At 40.6% G+C, this 16,511-nt stretch overlaps 1 protein-coding gene across 1 annotated transcript in view; it reads right to left on the bottom strand.

Annotated features, from left to right (window-relative positions):
• The window catches only part of ints11 (integrator complex subunit 11), a 28,563-nt gene that overhangs the window by 3,395 nt on the left and 8,657 nt on the right, over nucleotides 1–16,511 (bottom strand). The window contains exons 7-13 of the mRNA XM_061924210.2: nucleotides 13,282–13,420; nucleotides 13,150–13,214; nucleotides 12,901–13,090; nucleotides 12,755–12,838; nucleotides 12,595–12,684; nucleotides 6,034–6,196; nucleotides 5,855–5,965 (exon numbers count right to left, since the gene is read on the bottom strand). Of these exons, the coding sequence (XP_061780194.1) occupies nucleotides 5,855–5,965; nucleotides 6,034–6,196; nucleotides 12,595–12,684; nucleotides 12,755–12,838; nucleotides 12,901–13,090; nucleotides 13,150–13,214; nucleotides 13,282–13,420 (842 nt within the window). The remainder of the gene's footprint in view (nucleotides 1–5,854; nucleotides 5,966–6,033; nucleotides 6,197–12,594; nucleotides 12,685–12,754; nucleotides 12,839–12,900; nucleotides 13,091–13,149; nucleotides 13,215–13,281; nucleotides 13,421–16,511) is intronic.

Raw genomic sequence — 16,511 nt, 5'->3', positions numbered from 1 at the left:
GAGCTGTTTAGCCACAATACCCAGCAATATGTTTGGATGAGAAAAGGTTAACCCTTTAATCCAAGGAACAGCATGCCTACCGTCAAGCATGGTGGTGGTAGTATTATGCTCTGGGCCTGTTTTGCTGCCAATAGAACTGGTGCTTTACAGAGAGTAAATGGGACAATGAAACAGGAGGATTACCTCCAAATTCTTCAGAAGAACATAACATTGGGTCTTGGGCGCAGTTGGGTGTTTTAACAGGACAATGACCCCAAACACACGAAAAGTGTGTAAAGGAATGGCTAAATCAGGCTAGAATTAAGGTTTTAGAATGGCCTTCCTAAAGTCCTGACTTAAACGTGTGGACAATGCTGAAGAAAGAAGTCCATGTCAGAAAACCAACACATTTAGCTGAACTGCACCAATTTTGTCAAGAGGAGTGGTCAAAAATTCAACCAGAAACTTGCCAGAAGCTTGTGGATAGCTACCAAAAGCGCCTTATTGCAGTGAAACTTGCCAAGGGACATGTAAGCAAATATTAACATTGCTGTATGTATACTTTTGACCCAGCACATTTGCTCACATTTTCAGTAGACCCATAATAAATTCATAAAAGAACCAAACTTCATGAATGTTTTTTGTGACCAACAAGTATGTGCTCCAATCACTCTATCACAAAAAAATAAGAGTTTTAGAAATTATTGGAAACTCAAGACAGCCATGACATTATGTTCTTTACAAGTGTATGTTAACTTTTGACCACGTATGTGTGTGATGTACAAACCCCGTTTCCATATGAGTTGGGAAATTGTGTTAGATGTAAATATAAACGGAATACAATGATTTGCAAATCATTTTCAACCCATATTCAGTTGAATATGCTACAAAGACAACATATTTGATGTTCAAACTGATAAACATTTTTTTTTTTGCAAATAATCATTAATCATCTTTAGAATTTGATGCCAGCAACATGTGACAAAGAAGTTGGGAAAGGTGGTTACATCTGTAAGTGCAAGTTAAAACTCTCCTATGCAAGGCGAAAACCGTTTATCAACAACACCCAGAAATGCTGTCGGCTTCGCTGGGCCTGAGCTCATCTAAGATGGACTGATACAAAGTGGAAATGTGTTCTGTGGTCTGACGAGTCCACATTTCAAATTGTTTTTGGAAACTGTGGACGTTGTGTCCTCCGGACCAAAGAGGAAAAGAACCAATCCGGATTGTTCTAGGCGCAAAGTTGAAAAGCCAGCATCTGTGATGGTATGGGGGTGTATTAGTGCCCAAGACATGGGTAACTTACACATCTGTGAAGGCGCCATTAATGCTGCAAGGTACATACAGGTTTTGGAGCAACATATGTTGCCATCCAAGCAATGTTACCATGGACGCCCCTGCTTATTTCAGCAAGACAATGCCAAGCCACGTGTTACATCAACGTGGCTTCATAGTACAAGAGTGCGGGTACTAGACTGGCCTGCCTGTAGTCCAGACCTGTCTCCCATTGAAAATGTGTGGCGCATTATGAAGCCTAAAATACCACAACGGAGACCCCCGGACTGTTGAACAACTTAAGCTGTACATCAAGCAAGAATGGGAAAGAATTCCACCTGAGAAGCTTAAAAAATGTGTCTCCTCAGTTCCCAAACGTTTACTGAGTGTTGTTAAAAGGAAAGGCCATGTAACACAGTGGTGAACATGCCCTTTCCCAACTACTTTGGCACGTGTTGCAGCCATGAAATTCTAAGTTAATTATTATTTGCAAAAAAAAAATAAAGTTTATGAGTTTGAACATCAAATATGTTGTCTTTGTAGTGCATTTAATTGAATATGGGTTGAAAAGGATTTGCAAATCATTGTATTCCGTTTATATTTATATCTAACACAATTTCCCAACTCATATGGAAACGGGGTTTGTATATATATATATATATATATATATATATATATATATATATATATATATATACAGTATATATATATATATATATATATATATATATATATATATATACACATACATATGCACATGTATATATACTGTATATATTCCCAGATTTTTTTTTTCAGATGAGAAATGTGGGATATGTAGAAGTTTGTGTATTGCCCATTCATTGTCAATGGGGAGAAATTCCTGGAAATTCCGGGAAAACAGAATTTGGGGAAAGGGAAATCATGTTTCGTCTTCGAGATCTCGGAAGAATAGTGTGTGTGGATGGTTGAAAGGTCGGAATCGGGTAAAATGTGGTGCGAAATTGAGAATTTTGGGCATTGTAGAACTTGAATACGTCCATTAATTTGAATGGGAATTTCCTATTATTATTCCTAATATTTTTTACATATATTGAAACGAGCACAATTGTCCTAGAAGATATGAATGGATTGGTGATGGAATTTTTCGAATTGGTTGAAAAATGTTGGCGTAGTAACAGTTTGAATTGAGAATTGGTATTTCAGAATTCCTGGAGTTTCGGGAAAACCAGGAATCTGTGGCAAAAAAAACCAAGAACATTTGTTGTCCCAACTAAGAGGAATGTCTTGAAGGTAGAATGGTCAAAAACGGTTGAAAAATGTGTACTGTGAAAACTTTCCAGGAAGAGGTGAAAATGGGGCTTAGGAAACCCTTGAATTCCTGGAATGTTTTTGAACTGGGAAAATGGTAGTTTGATTTTCCAAGGCGAACGGAGTGTGTGGACGGTGGAACGGTTCAAATTGGTTGAGAAATGTGCAAGTTCAAAAAATGGTCCATTCATTTTCAATGGGAAAAATGTCCTGGAAAACCGTGAATTGTGGGTAATCTTGGATTCATCCATCCATTTCCTACCGCTTGTCCCTATTGTTTAAAACTTTTCGGATTTTTTCGGATGAGAAATGTGGGATATGCAGAAGTTTGTATATTGCTTATTCATTATTCATCGGTAGAAATTCATGGAAATTGCGGGAAAACTGTGCATTTTGGGAAAGGGAAAACATGTTTTGCCTTCGAGATCTCTTTGAAGAGTAGTGGTTGAAAGGTCGGAATAAGCTAAAAAGTGCCGCAAAATTTTGAGAATGTTTTGCATTTTATTGCACTTTAATATGTCCATTAACTTGAATGGGAATTTCCTGAAAATTTGTGAATTTTGGGAAAAATTGAAAATTTTGAAAATATTGATACTAGCATTTGTTGTCCCAACAAAGAGGAATATCTTGAAGGTAGAATGGTCAAAAACGGTTGAAAAATGTGGACTGTGAAAACTTTCCATGAAGAGAGGAAAAGAGGGCTTTGAATTCCTGGAATTTTTGGGACTTGGAAAATGGTAGTTTGATTGTCCAAGGCAAGTGGAGTGTGTGGATGGTGGGACGATTCAAATTGTTTCAGAAATGTGGGAATTGTGCAAGTTCGAAAAATGGTCCAGTCATTTTCAATGGGAAAAATGTCCCGGAAAACCGTGAATAACAATTGAGAATTGGTATTTCAGAATTCCTGGAGTTTCGGGAAAACCACGAACATTTGCTGTCCCAACTAAGAGGAATGTTTTGAAGGTAGAATCGTCAAAAACGGTTGAAAAATTTAGACTGTGAAAACTTTCCAGGAAGAGGTGAAAATAGGGCTTTGGAAAACTGTGAATTCCTGGAATTGTTTTGAACTTGGAAAATGATAGTTTGACTGTCCAAGGAGAGCAGAGTGTGGATGGTGGAACGGTTCAAATTGTTTGAGAAATGTTGGCGTAGTAACAGTTTGAATTGAGAATTGGTATTTCAGATATCCTGGAGTTTTGGGAAAACCAGGAATTTGTGGGAAAATAGAACCATTTGTCATCCCAACTAAGAAGAATGTTTTGAAGGTAGAATCGTCAAAAACGGTTGAAAAATTTAGACTGTGAAAACTTTCCAGGAAGAGGTGAAAATAGGGCTTTGGAAAACTGTAAATTCCTGGATTTGTTTTGAACTTGGAAAATAGTAGTTTGACTGTCCAAGGAGAGCAGAGTGTGGATGGTGGAACGGTTCATATTGTTTGAGAAATATTGGCGTAGTAACAGTTTCAATTGAGAATTGGTATTTCAGAATTCCTGGAGTTTCGGGAAAACCAGGAATTTGTAGGAAAATAGAACAGATTTTGTTGTCCCAACTAAGAGGAATGTTTTGAAGGTAAAATGGTCAAAAAATGGTTGGAAAATATGGACTGTGAAAACTTTCTAGGAAGAGAAGAAAATAGGGCTTTGAATTCCTGGAATTTTTTTGGACTTGGTAGTTTGATTGTCCAAGGCGAGCGGAGTGTGTGGATGGTGGTTTGGTTCAAATTGGTTGAGAAATGTGGGAATTGTGCAAGTTCAAAAAATGGTCCAGTCATTTTCAATGGGAAAAATGTCCTGGAAAACCGTGAATAATAATTGAGAATTGGTATTTCAGAATTCCCGGAGTTCTGGGAAAATCAGGAACATTTGTTGTCTCAACTAAGAGGAATGTTTTGAAGGTAGAATGGTCAAAAACGGTTGAAAAATGTAGACTGTGAAAACTTTCCAGGAAGAGGTGAAAATAGGGCTTTGGAAAACCGTGAATTCCTGGAATTTTTTTTAACTTGGAAAATGGTAGTTTGACTGTCCAAGGAGAGTGGAGAGTGGATGGTGGAACGGTTCAAATTGTTTGAGAAATGTTGGCGTAGTAACAGTTTCAATTGAGAATTGGTATTTCAGATATCCTGGAGTTTCGGGAAAACCAGGAATTTGTAGGAAAATAGAAAAAATGTTGTTGTCCCAACTAAGAGGAATGTTTTGAAGGGAGAATGGTCAAAAAACGGTTGAAAAATGTGGATTCCTGGAATTTTTTTGGACATGGTAGTTTGATTGTCCAAGGCGAGCGGAGTGTGTGGATGGTGGTTTGGTTCAAATTGGTTGAGAAATGTGGGAATTGTGCAAGTTCGAAAAATGGTCCAGTCATTTTCAATGGGAAAAATGTCCTGGAAAACCGTGAATAACAATTGAGAATTGGTATTTCAGAATTCCTGGAGTTTCGGGAAAACCAGGAATTTGTAGGAAAATAGAACAATTTTTGTTGTCCCAACTAAGAGGAATGTTTTGAAGGTAGAATGGTCAAAATATGGTTGGAAAATATGGACTGTGAAAACTTTCCAGGAAAAGAGGAAAATAGGGCTTTGAATTCCTGGAATTTTTTGGGACTTGGTAGTTTGATTGTCCAAGGCGAGCGGAGTGTGTGGATGGTGGTTTGGTTCAAATTGGTTGAGAAAAGTGGGAATTGTGCAAGTTCCAAAAATGGTCCTGTCATTTTCAATGGGAAAAATGTCCTGGAAAACCGTGAATAACAATTGATAATTGGTATTTCAGAATTCCTGGAGTTTTGGGAAAACCAGGAATTTGTAGGAAAATAGAACAAATTTTGTTGTCCCAACTAAGAGGAATGTTTTGAAGGTAGAATGGTCAAAATATGGTTGGAAAATATGGACTGTGAAAACTTTCCAGGAAGAGAGGAAAATAGGGCTTTGAATTCCTGGAATTTTTTTGGACTTGGTAGTTTGATTGTCCAAGGCGAGCGGAGTGTGTGGATGGTGGTTTGGTTCAAATTAGTTGAGAAATGTGGGAATTGTGCACGTTCGAAAAATGGTCCAGTCAAAATGTCCTGGAAAACTGTGAATTGTGGGTAATCTGGGATATTTTAAAACATTCCCGAACGATTCCCAGGTTTGACACTGGAACGGTTCTGATAAGATGGAAACTGGGCTCTGGCCTCTGCAAACTTTTGCGGCAGAATAGTAATAATAGATGATTTTTTGGGGTCAAATACATCCATGTTTCTATTTGCATGACTTTTCTACGTGCTTCACTTATTTTTACACTTAATTACTTTTTAACTGATCTAAAAGAAGGAGCCTCACCTCCCAGAGCCACTTCCCTCTTGAGAAGGTTGAGCGACATATCCACCGGAACTCTGGGGTTGGTGGTCACCGTGGCGGTCTCGCCGTTGGCCGGCATGTAGCAGTCGACACCTGGCGTGCGGAGAGTGTCACGTCTGGGGAGAAGAACGGCGGCGAGAAGGTGCGAGGGAGGCACTCACTGAACTCCTGCTCGATCTTCCCCTTGAGGAACTGCATCTTGGCCGCCTCGCCGTGCACCAGCAGCACGTTGCGAGGCTCCGCCATGCGGATGAGCTGCATGATGCCCTTGGCGTCGGCGTGGGCGCTGAAGGACATGTACTCCACCTGCAGCTTGACCTCCAGCTGCCAGCGTCCACATCAGTCACATGTGACACTTACCCTGCACTCGTGCTACATTGTCAACACCGGTACACTTTAGAGTAGTCCCTGTGCAGCTTGTAGTGGATTTACTATCCACTGGAAAAAGTCTACATGCAGACATTTGTGTCTCAATAGCTTGCAACACAGGCGAGTGGCAAGGTAAATATGTGGCGCGCATGAGTGCTGCCGGCACAAGGGAGCTGCGGTTCATTGAGACACTCACATTGTCATTAGTGACAAAACCTGCAACATTTTCTGTTCAAGATAATTGTGTCTTGCCTACAGTCAAGCATGGGGATGGTAGCGTGCATGAGTGCTGCCGGCAGATTTATTAACATTGTCATTCGTGACAAAACTTAAAACCTTTTCTGGTCAAGGTAATTGTGTCTTGCCCACAGTCAAGCATGAGGGTAGTAGCGTGCATGAGTGCTGCCGGCACGTGGGAGCTATGATTCTGTAACATTGCCATTAGTGACAAAATGTGCAACCTTTTCTGGTCAAGACAATTGTTTTCTTGCCTACAGTCAAGCATGGGGATGGTAGCGTGCATGAGTGCTGCCGGCAGATTTATTAACATTGTTATTAGTGACAAAACGTACAACCTTTTTTGGTCAAAATAATTGTGTCTTGCCTACAGTCAAGCATGGGGGTGGTAGCGTGCATGAGTGCTGCCGGGACGTGGGAACTGTGGTTCATTAGCATTGTTATTAGGAACAATAACTTTAAACTTTTTCTGGTCAAGATAATTGTATCTTGCCTACAGTGAAGCATGGGGATGGTAGTGTGCATGAGCGCTGCCGGCACATGGGAGCTGCGGTTCATTGAGACACTCACATTGTCATTAGTGACAAAAAGTGCAACCTTTTCTGGTCAAGACAATTGTGTCTTGCCTACAGTCAAGCATTAAGGTGGTAGGGGGCATGAGTGCTGCCGGCAGATTTATTAACATTGTTAATAGTGACAAAACTTAAAACCTTTTCTGGTCAAGATAATTGTGTCTTGCCTACAGTCAAGCATGGGGATGGTAGCAGGCATGAGTGCTGCCGGCAGATTTATTAAAATTGTCATTAGTGACAAAATGTCCAATCTTTTTTTGGTGAAGATAATTGTGTCTTGCCTACAGTCAAGCGTGAAGGTGGTAGGGGGCATGAGTGCTGCCGGCAGATTTATTAACATTGTCATTAGTGACAAAACTTGAAACCGTTTCTGGTCAAGGTAATTGTGTCTTGCCTACAGTCAAGCATGGGGTTGGTAGTGTGCATGAGTGCTGCCGGCACGTGGGAGCTGTGATCCTGTAACATTGTCATTAGTGACAAAATGTGCAACCTTTTCTGGTCAAGACAATTTTGGCCTTGCCTACAGTCAAGCATGGGGATGGTAGCAGGCATGAGTGCTGCCGGCAGATTTATTAACATTGTTATTAGTGACAAAACGTACAACCTTTTTTGGTCAAAATAATTGTGTCTTGCCTACAGTCAAGCATGGGGGTGGTAGCGTGCATGAGTGCTGCCGGGACGTGGGCACTGTGGTTCATTAGCATTGTTATTAGGAAAAAATAACTTTAAACTTTTTCTGGTCAAGATAATTGTATCTTGCCTACAGTGAAGCATGGGGATGGTAGTGTGCATGAGCGCTGCCGGCACATGGGAGCTGCGGTTCATTGAGACACTCACATTGTCATTAGTGACAAAAAGTGCAACCTTTTCTGGTCAAGATAATTGTGTCTTGCCTACAGTCAAGCATTAAGGTGGTAGGGGGCATGAGTGCTGCCGGCAGATTTATTAACATTGTTATTAGTGACAAAACTTAAAATCTTTTCTGGTCAAGATAATTGTGTCTTGCCTACAGTCAAGCATGGGGTTGGTAGCAGGCATGAGTGCTGCCGGCAGATTTATTAAAATTGTCATTAGTGACAAAATGTACAATCTTTTTTTGGTGAAGATAATTGTGTCTTGCCTACAGTGAAGCGTGAAGGTGGTAGGGGGCATGAGTGCTGCCGGCATATTTATTAACATTGTTATTAGTGACAAAACATTACAACCCTTTCTGGTCAAGATAATTGTGCCTTGCCTACAGTTAAGCATGGGGATGGTAGTGTGCATAAGTGCTGCCGGCACGTTGGAGCTGTGGTTCATTAACATTGTTATTAGTGACAAAACGGACATTTTTTTGGTCAGGATAATTGGGTGTTGCCTACTGTCGAACTTGGGGATGGTAGTGTACATGAGTGCTGCCCGGCAGATTTAATAACATTGTCATTAGTGACAAAACATTACAAACCCTAACCCAAAAGCGTACAACCTTTTTTTTGGGCAAGATAATTGTGTCTTGCCTACAGTCAAGCATGGGGATGATAGGGTGCATGAATACTTCCGGCAGATTTATTAACATTGTCATTAGTGACAAAAATTACAACCTTTTCTGGTCAAGATAATTGTGTCTTGCCTACAGTTAAGCATGGGGATAGTAGCGTGCATGAGTGCTGCCGGCAGATTTATTAACATTGTCATTAGTGACAAAACGTACAACCTTTTTTGGTCAAAATAATTGTGTCTTGCCTACAGTCAAGCATGGGGTTGGCAGTGTGCATGAGTGCTGCCGGCAGATTTATTAACATTGTCATTAGTGACAAACATACAACCTTTTTTTTTTTGGTCAAGATGATTGTGTCTTGCCTACAGTCAAGCATGGGAGTGTTAGCGTGCATGAGTGCTGCCGGCACGTGGGAACTGTGGTTCATTAACAATGTTAGTAAAAAAACTTAAAACCTTTTCTGACACGCAAATCAAAAAAACAAATTAGGGCTGTTTTTCGATTTTTATTATATATGGCAGATTTTAAAACACACAATAAAGTGTTGATTTTCATTAAAACATTGCCATAAAATTGGATTTTGTGCTGTTTTCCTTTAATGGATTTTTTATTTTTCCAGATACACATAAAAATGGAACATATGTTGATCCAAAATGCAAAAATGCGTGTTTATCTGTGTGATGACAAATTGAACCGGATGCAGTATTTTAAATGTAAGTTTTGTCACATACTGTTGCAGCATTTGAACTGAATGTCGTGCCTTGCTACTTCTGCACATGTTTGCTGCATCGTATGCTAAGTTCAGTTGTTTTTGGGTCAATTGAGAGATAATTAGTCCCGTTGACGGCGTTTACATTCACGTGTATTTTATTTAACGTCATTGCAACCGCGATGGCGGAGTTTGGCATTTAGATGGCGACAAAGACCACATAATCGCCATTTATGCCTCTGAAGCTTAGAAACTTGTTTGAAGTTCATGCATAGTTAAATGCAGTATATATGTTGTTGTTATGCACACTTTTATATTATATTATATTATGTTATATTATGTATGCATATACATGTATATTACTGCCTATTAATGCATATATGATTGGATTGTAATTTTTCCTCTTTTCTCTATTTGTTTAGACCACACACACACACACACCTAATCCCTAAGGGTGGGGGGCGTGGTCGGGGGTGGGGCGGGGCGTGGTTGGGGGCGTGGTTAAGAGGGGAAGAGTATATTGACAGCTAGAATTCACCAAGTCAAGTATTTAATACATATATATATATATATATATATATATATATATATATATATATATATATATATATATATATATATATACCGTATTTTCCGCACTATAAGGCGCACCTAAAAACCACAATTTTTCTCAAAAGCTGACAGTGCGCCTTATAACCCGGTGCGCTTTATTACGATTCATTTTCATAAAGTTTCGGTCTCGCAACTTCGGTAAACAGCCGCCATCTTTTTTCCCGGTAGAACAGGAAGCGCTTCTTCTTCTACGCAAGCAACCGCCAAGGAAAGCACCCGCCCCCATAGAACAGGAAGCGCTTCACCCGCCCCCATAGAACAGGAAGCGCTTCACCCGCCCCCGGAAGAAGAAGAAAAAACGCGCGGATATCACCGTACGTTTCATTTCCTGTTTACATCTGTAAAGACCACAAAATGGCTCCTACTACGCGACAAGGATCCGGTTCATAAAAAGACGCAATCTCTCCATCCGCACACGGATTACTACCGTATTTCACAGCAACTGATATTCCTGTGAACTGCACTGTGGAACGGGAGCACGTACGGTGAATATTCGCACCACAGGGAATGAGAAGTCATCCTTCACTGTGGTTCTAGCTTGCCATGCTAACTTCCTCCCATGGTGATATTCAAAAGGAAGACCTTGCCAAAAGAGACCTTTCCAGCCGGCGTCATCATAAAAGCTAACTCGAAGGGATGGATGGATGAAGAAAAGATGAGCGAGTGGTTAAGGGAAATTTACGCGAAGAGGCCGGGTGGCTTTTTTCACACAGCTCCGAAGGCGAACACACCTTCACTAAGACGGGCAGATAGCGCCGGTCGACATACGCCAACATCTGCCAGTGGATCGTAAATGCCTGGGCAGATATTTCGGTCACAACTGTGGTCCGAGCTTTCCGGAAGGCAGGATTCACAGAACTGCTGCACAACAACAGCGACACTGAATCCGATGACTTCGACGAGGCGGAGCCGGCCATTTTTGGATCCCACGCTTGCGCAACTTTTCAATTCGGACACCGAAGACGAAGAATTCGGAGGATTTACGAATGAAGAATAACTTCAGAAGGTGAGCGCTATGTTTATTTTGTGTGTTGTGACATTAACGTTCGAGCAACATTATGTTGCTATTTATTGCTCTACACCATTTTGAATTTTACTATGTTTGTGATTGCACATTTGCGTACATTTTGGGACAGAGTTGTTAGAACGCTGGTTTTCAATATATTATTAAAGTTTGACTGAACTATCTGACTGTTTTTTTGACATTCACTTTAGCGCAGCGTTTTTTTGACATTCACTTTAGCGCAGCGTAGGCGCGGCTTATAGTCCGGGGCGGCTTATTGGTGGACAAAATTATGAAATATGTAATTCATAGAAGGTGCGGCTAATAATCCGGTGCGCCTTATAGTGCGGAAAATACGGTATATATATATATATATATATATATATATTTACATCCTGAAAATATGCAAACAAAACTGTGTTTAGATAATTGATACTTCAAACTTGCATAAATAAATATTAAGGATAACATAAATAAACATAACATAACATAAATAAATATTAAGGAATAACTTGGCTTCTGAAAGCTTCAAAATGTAATGAATAAAATGCTAAAGTTGTTGATAAACAAGCAATTATTTTAATAATTAAATATGGTCATTTTAAATGAATTATCATGATAATTTAAAATTAATTATTTCAAATATGTTTATTTTAATGTATAATTCTATGGCTGGATGTAATAAGGAGTCAGAAAAAATACAAATAAAAATACAATTAATTTTGATGTTTTTAGCAAAATATAGTAAAAATGTATTTAGTTTAAAAAAAAAAAATTAATAAATATATTTATTTTTAGGTAAGATAAACATAATAATACAATTTGTCTCTAGTCTGGATGATTTAGTTCTTGTCACCCTGTTGTCCTCCCGTCGTGAAAAAAGGCTGTCCTCACTCAGGTCCTCATGGAGCTGGAGGCCGCGCCCCCTCCAGCTCCGGCTGAAAATCGGGAGATTTTCGGGAGAATATTTGTCCCGGGAGGTTTTCGGGAGAGGCGCTGAATTTCGGGAGTCTCCCGGAAAATTCGGGAGGGTTGGCAAGTATGGTTGCGTTCATTATAACACTTACCGGTATATAAGACTTTTAAAGTAATTTTGATAGCAGGCTAATATAACTAACATAGACACAACATGTGTTGTCTTCATTATAACACTTATAAAAGACTTTTAAAGTCATTTTGATAGTAGGCTAATACAACTAATATAGACACAACATGTGTTGTCTTCATCATAACACTTATATAAGGCTTTTAAAGTCATTTTGATAGTATGCTATTATAACTAATATAGACACTTACAACATGTGTTGTCTTAACCATAACACTTATATAAGGCTTGTAAAGTAATTTTGATAGTAGGCTAATATAGACACTTACAACATGTGTTGTCTTAACCATAACACTTATATAAGGCTTTTAAAGTCATTTTGATTTTAAAACACACAATAAAGTGTTGATTTTCATTCAAATATTGCCATAAAATTGGATTTTGTGCTGTTTTCCTCTAATGGATTTTTTATTTTTCCAGATACACACAAAAATGGAATATATGTTGATCCAAAATGCAAAAATGCGTGTTTATCTGTGTGATGACAACCGGACGCAGTATTTTAGCGTTTCCTTTGCGTTTATCATGTTTTTAGCAGAACTCTAACACTTTCGTTCAGCAGGAGTCTGGTGGAGCTGCACACTGACTACTCCAAAGTGCTTCTATTGACAAGACAGAATGAAATTCAGCGTGCTTACCGTGGCTCTGCCTTCCATCTCCAGCTTCCTCTGTCCGTTCAGGATCTTGTGCCCGATGGTTCCTTGCACGCAGTAACCCGGCATGATGACCTGCATGGGGCAGAAGGCGACCTTGTCCGTTAACGTGCGGTCAATCCCCCCCCTCCTGGTGTTCTCTCACCATGTTCTTCTCATTGCCCGCCCATTTCTTGAAGATCTGCAGGGACTGTCCGGCGTGCAGCATCCCCGGCGTGGCGAACACCACCTGTCAGAGCACAAACTCTCTCACTTTGTTCACCGACCGGCCCCAAGGCGACGACCACTCACCATGGGCCCTGGGTTGTCGGCGTAGGAGCGGTCGAAGGCCTTGATGTGCTTGAATTCAAACATGTTCCTCTGCACAAAGGTCTTCCTGATCTTCTGGTTGGTCCAGGTGATGAAGAGCTTGTAGTAGTGGTTGGCTTTCTCCGTCAGGCCCGTGGAGAAGTAGATGGGCGCCTTCAGGTTCATCCGCTCCCTTTCATGGGAAGACAATTAGCATGCCTGCAACGACTTTGTGGATCGTCAGCGGTTTACCAGAAGGTTTCCAAGAGGATGCAGAGTTCCTGAGCTCTTCCCAGGGCAAAGACTGGAATGAGAACCTGAAAGTGTGATCGGTTCAAAGATGTGCCGAGATGAAACGACAACAAGACCGAACTCCGGCCGTACTTTGCCTCCTCTCTCGATGCTCTCGTGCACTTTCTTCAGGAAGTCCCTCTCTCTGCACCTCTTGGAGTCCCGGATGGTGGTGGCATACGTGGACTCGGAGATGAGGATGTCTGGCCGGCACTTGTCGATCCACGCAGCCCTGCAGAAACAAGGTTCGGATCGGAGAGAACTAGGGTTGTACCAGTGACGTGCAGTCACTAGAGGCAGGTGAGGCGGGGCCTCACCTGCCATCATGGAAAGAAAAAAAATGTTAAAATATTTTTTTTTAATTAAATTTTTATATTTATCCAGTGATTATACTATAAAGTTATTTTCCATTTAACTTCACCCGTTTTAGATTATTTTTATTTAAAATCGCTGAATTTTCACATTTGCCGTTCAAATACTGAGAAGAGACGCTGCGGTGAATAGCAGCCAGTCGAGGCACGTCACTCAATGCCTCAACATGGACGGACTCGGCTAACTGCTGGTCTGCTGTGCAGTGAGACCGTATTGCTATATGAACTATATTATACATTTCCATAGTTTAGTTAGCTGAGGTATATAATGTACAGTGTATTTTGTCAACAACTGTATGTGTGTAACGTATTTCTTGTGCTGAGCGATCATAAAACGGCTACAAAAGACGCACTGGCTAAGGCTCGCCTCCTGCACCCCCGCCGTAGAATGCACGGCAACCCCTGACGGGAGTGTTGTATCAACTAAAGCCCACACTTAAACTTTCCACGTGCAAGATTGAGTCTATTTAAAAACGTTATTTCATAAGAAGTCCATCCATCCATCCATTTTCTACCGCTTATTCCCTTTTGGGGTCGCGGGGGGCGCTGGAGCCTATCTCAGCTACAATCGGGCGGAAGGCGGGGTACACCCTGGACAAGTCGCCACCTCATCGCAGGGCCAACACAGATAGACAGACAACTTTCACACTCACATTCACACACTAGGGCCAATTTTAGTGTTGCCAATCAACTTATCCCCAGGTGCATGTCTTTGGAGGTGGGAGGAAGCCGGAGTACCCAGAGGGAACCCACGCAGTCACGGGGAGAACATGCAAACTCCACACAGAAAGATCCCGAGCACGGGATTGAACCCAAGACTACTCAGGACCTTCGTATTGTGAGGCAGATGCACTAACCCCTCTTCCACCGTGCTGCCCTCATAAGAAGTCAAAAAGTGCAAAAACAATAATGTTCGTGTTGGAGGAGTTGTGAATGACTGCAGGGCCACAACATTAGGTACACCTGCAGACTGCAGGTGTACCTAATTCACAACTCCTCCAACACAAACATTATTGTTTTTGCACTTTTTGGCTTCTTATTAAATAACTTTTGTAACCTATTTTTATGGGCTTTCCTCTTTGTGATGTTAAGTTCCTGTTATGCGCTGTTATACAGTATATGCCTTGAGCTCTTATTTTGAAGGCGCTAAGAGCGGAAGTGATGACACGTTGGAGTTGAGCGGAAGTTTTTGAAAGAAGGTAAATAAAGTGGTCCTCGTGTAAACTGGAGCCTCCGTGTTTGTTATTTTGTAGTTTCATACAGTATAGGCGACATTTATAAACCCTCGGTTACACTTTTTTAAATAGATTCAATCTTGCACGTGGAAAGTTGAAGTGAGGGCTTTAGTTGATATAACACTCTCGTCAGGGGGTGCATTAATCCAGCACAACAGCGGCTCATGGACTTATTTTATACGTAAAGGTAAGACCATAATAACGCTTTTTTTTATTAAATGTGCTTTTTTGTGTGATACAGTTTGTATGTGTAAAGTTAAAGTTAAGTTAAAGTACCAATGATTGTCACACACACACTAGGTGTGGTGAAATTTGTCCTCTGCATTTGACCCATCCCCTTGTTCACCCCCTGGGAGGTGAGGGGAGCAGTGGGCAGCAGCGGCGCCGCGGCCGGGAATAATTTTTGGTGATTTAATAACCCCCAATTCCAACCCTTGATGCTGAGTGCCAAGCAGGGAAGAATGCTGGTATGAGCTTTTAAACATAACCTGTTAACTGCTGCCAATCAAATGGTGAATAAGATACTCTTTAGGGTTCATATGTTTGTAAATCTGACTGTGATGAAGTCAGTGCCTCACCAGCCATCAACCTCACCGCACGTCACTGGGTTGTACGGTACTGGTATGGCATCGCCGTACTAATGCATCAAAAACGGTACTATAATCTGTTAGAAAAGTACCGGTTTCCGGGCATGACGGCGCCTCGCCACGTCGTGACATTGCCGTTTTTACGAGCAGAGGAGCATGTACGGCAGCGCACACACACACACACACACACACACACACACACGGAGTACTTACAAGCAGACACAGTGTGTAGACAGAAAAGGGAGAATGGGCGCATTTTGGTCTAAAAACTGACGACAAAGGTGAGGTTATAACACTGAAACGCCCTCAGGAAGTCGTGCTTTAAGACATGGCTAGCTAGTTAACGGCTGACGTCCATCCGCAGTCGGCAGTGTTTTAGCTACTTCTAAATCACTAATCCATGTCTCCATGGCGACAAATAAAATACGTTTCTTACAAGTACCATTATCACTGGAGGACGAGGAATAGCTAAACATGCAGATTTGCTTCAGCCTGCGACACAGTCATTTTGATAGTAGGCTAATATGGCTAATCCAGACACTTACATCATGTGTTGCCTTCATTATAAGACTTATATAAGACTTTTAAAGTCATTTTGATAGTAGGCTAAAGTAACTAATATAGACACTAACTTCATATGTTGCCTTCATTATAACACTTATATAAGGCTTTTAAAGTCATTTTGATAGTAGGCTAATATAACTAATATAGACACGTCATGTGTTGCGTTCATTATAACACTTATATAAGACTTATATAAGGCTTTTATAGTCATTTTGATAGTAGGCTAAAATAACTAATAAAGACACTTACATCATATGTTGCCTTCATTATAACACTTATATAAGGCTTTTAAAGTCATTTTGATAGTAGGCTAATATAACTAATATTGACACGTCATGTGTTGCCTTCATTATAACACTTATATAAGGCTTTTAAAGTCATTTTGATAGTAGGCTAAAATAACTAATATAGACACTTACATCATGTGTTGCCTTCATTATAACACTTATATAAGGCTTTTAAAGTAATTTTGATAGTAGGCTAAAAATAACTAATATAGACACATCATATGTTGCCTTCATTATAACACTTATATAAGGCTTTTAAAGTCATTTTGATAGTAGGCT

This window comes from Nerophis lumbriciformis, linkage group LG01 (genome assembly GCF_033978685.3).
Source record: "Nerophis lumbriciformis linkage group LG01, RoL_Nlum_v2.1, whole genome shotgun sequence".
In the NCBI taxonomy this organism is placed as follows: Eukaryota; Metazoa; Chordata; class Actinopteri; order Syngnathiformes; family Syngnathidae; genus Nerophis; species Nerophis lumbriciformis.
The sequence above is the reverse complement of the archived record's forward strand: the minus strand, read 5'-3'. Positions and strand labels throughout refer to the sequence as shown.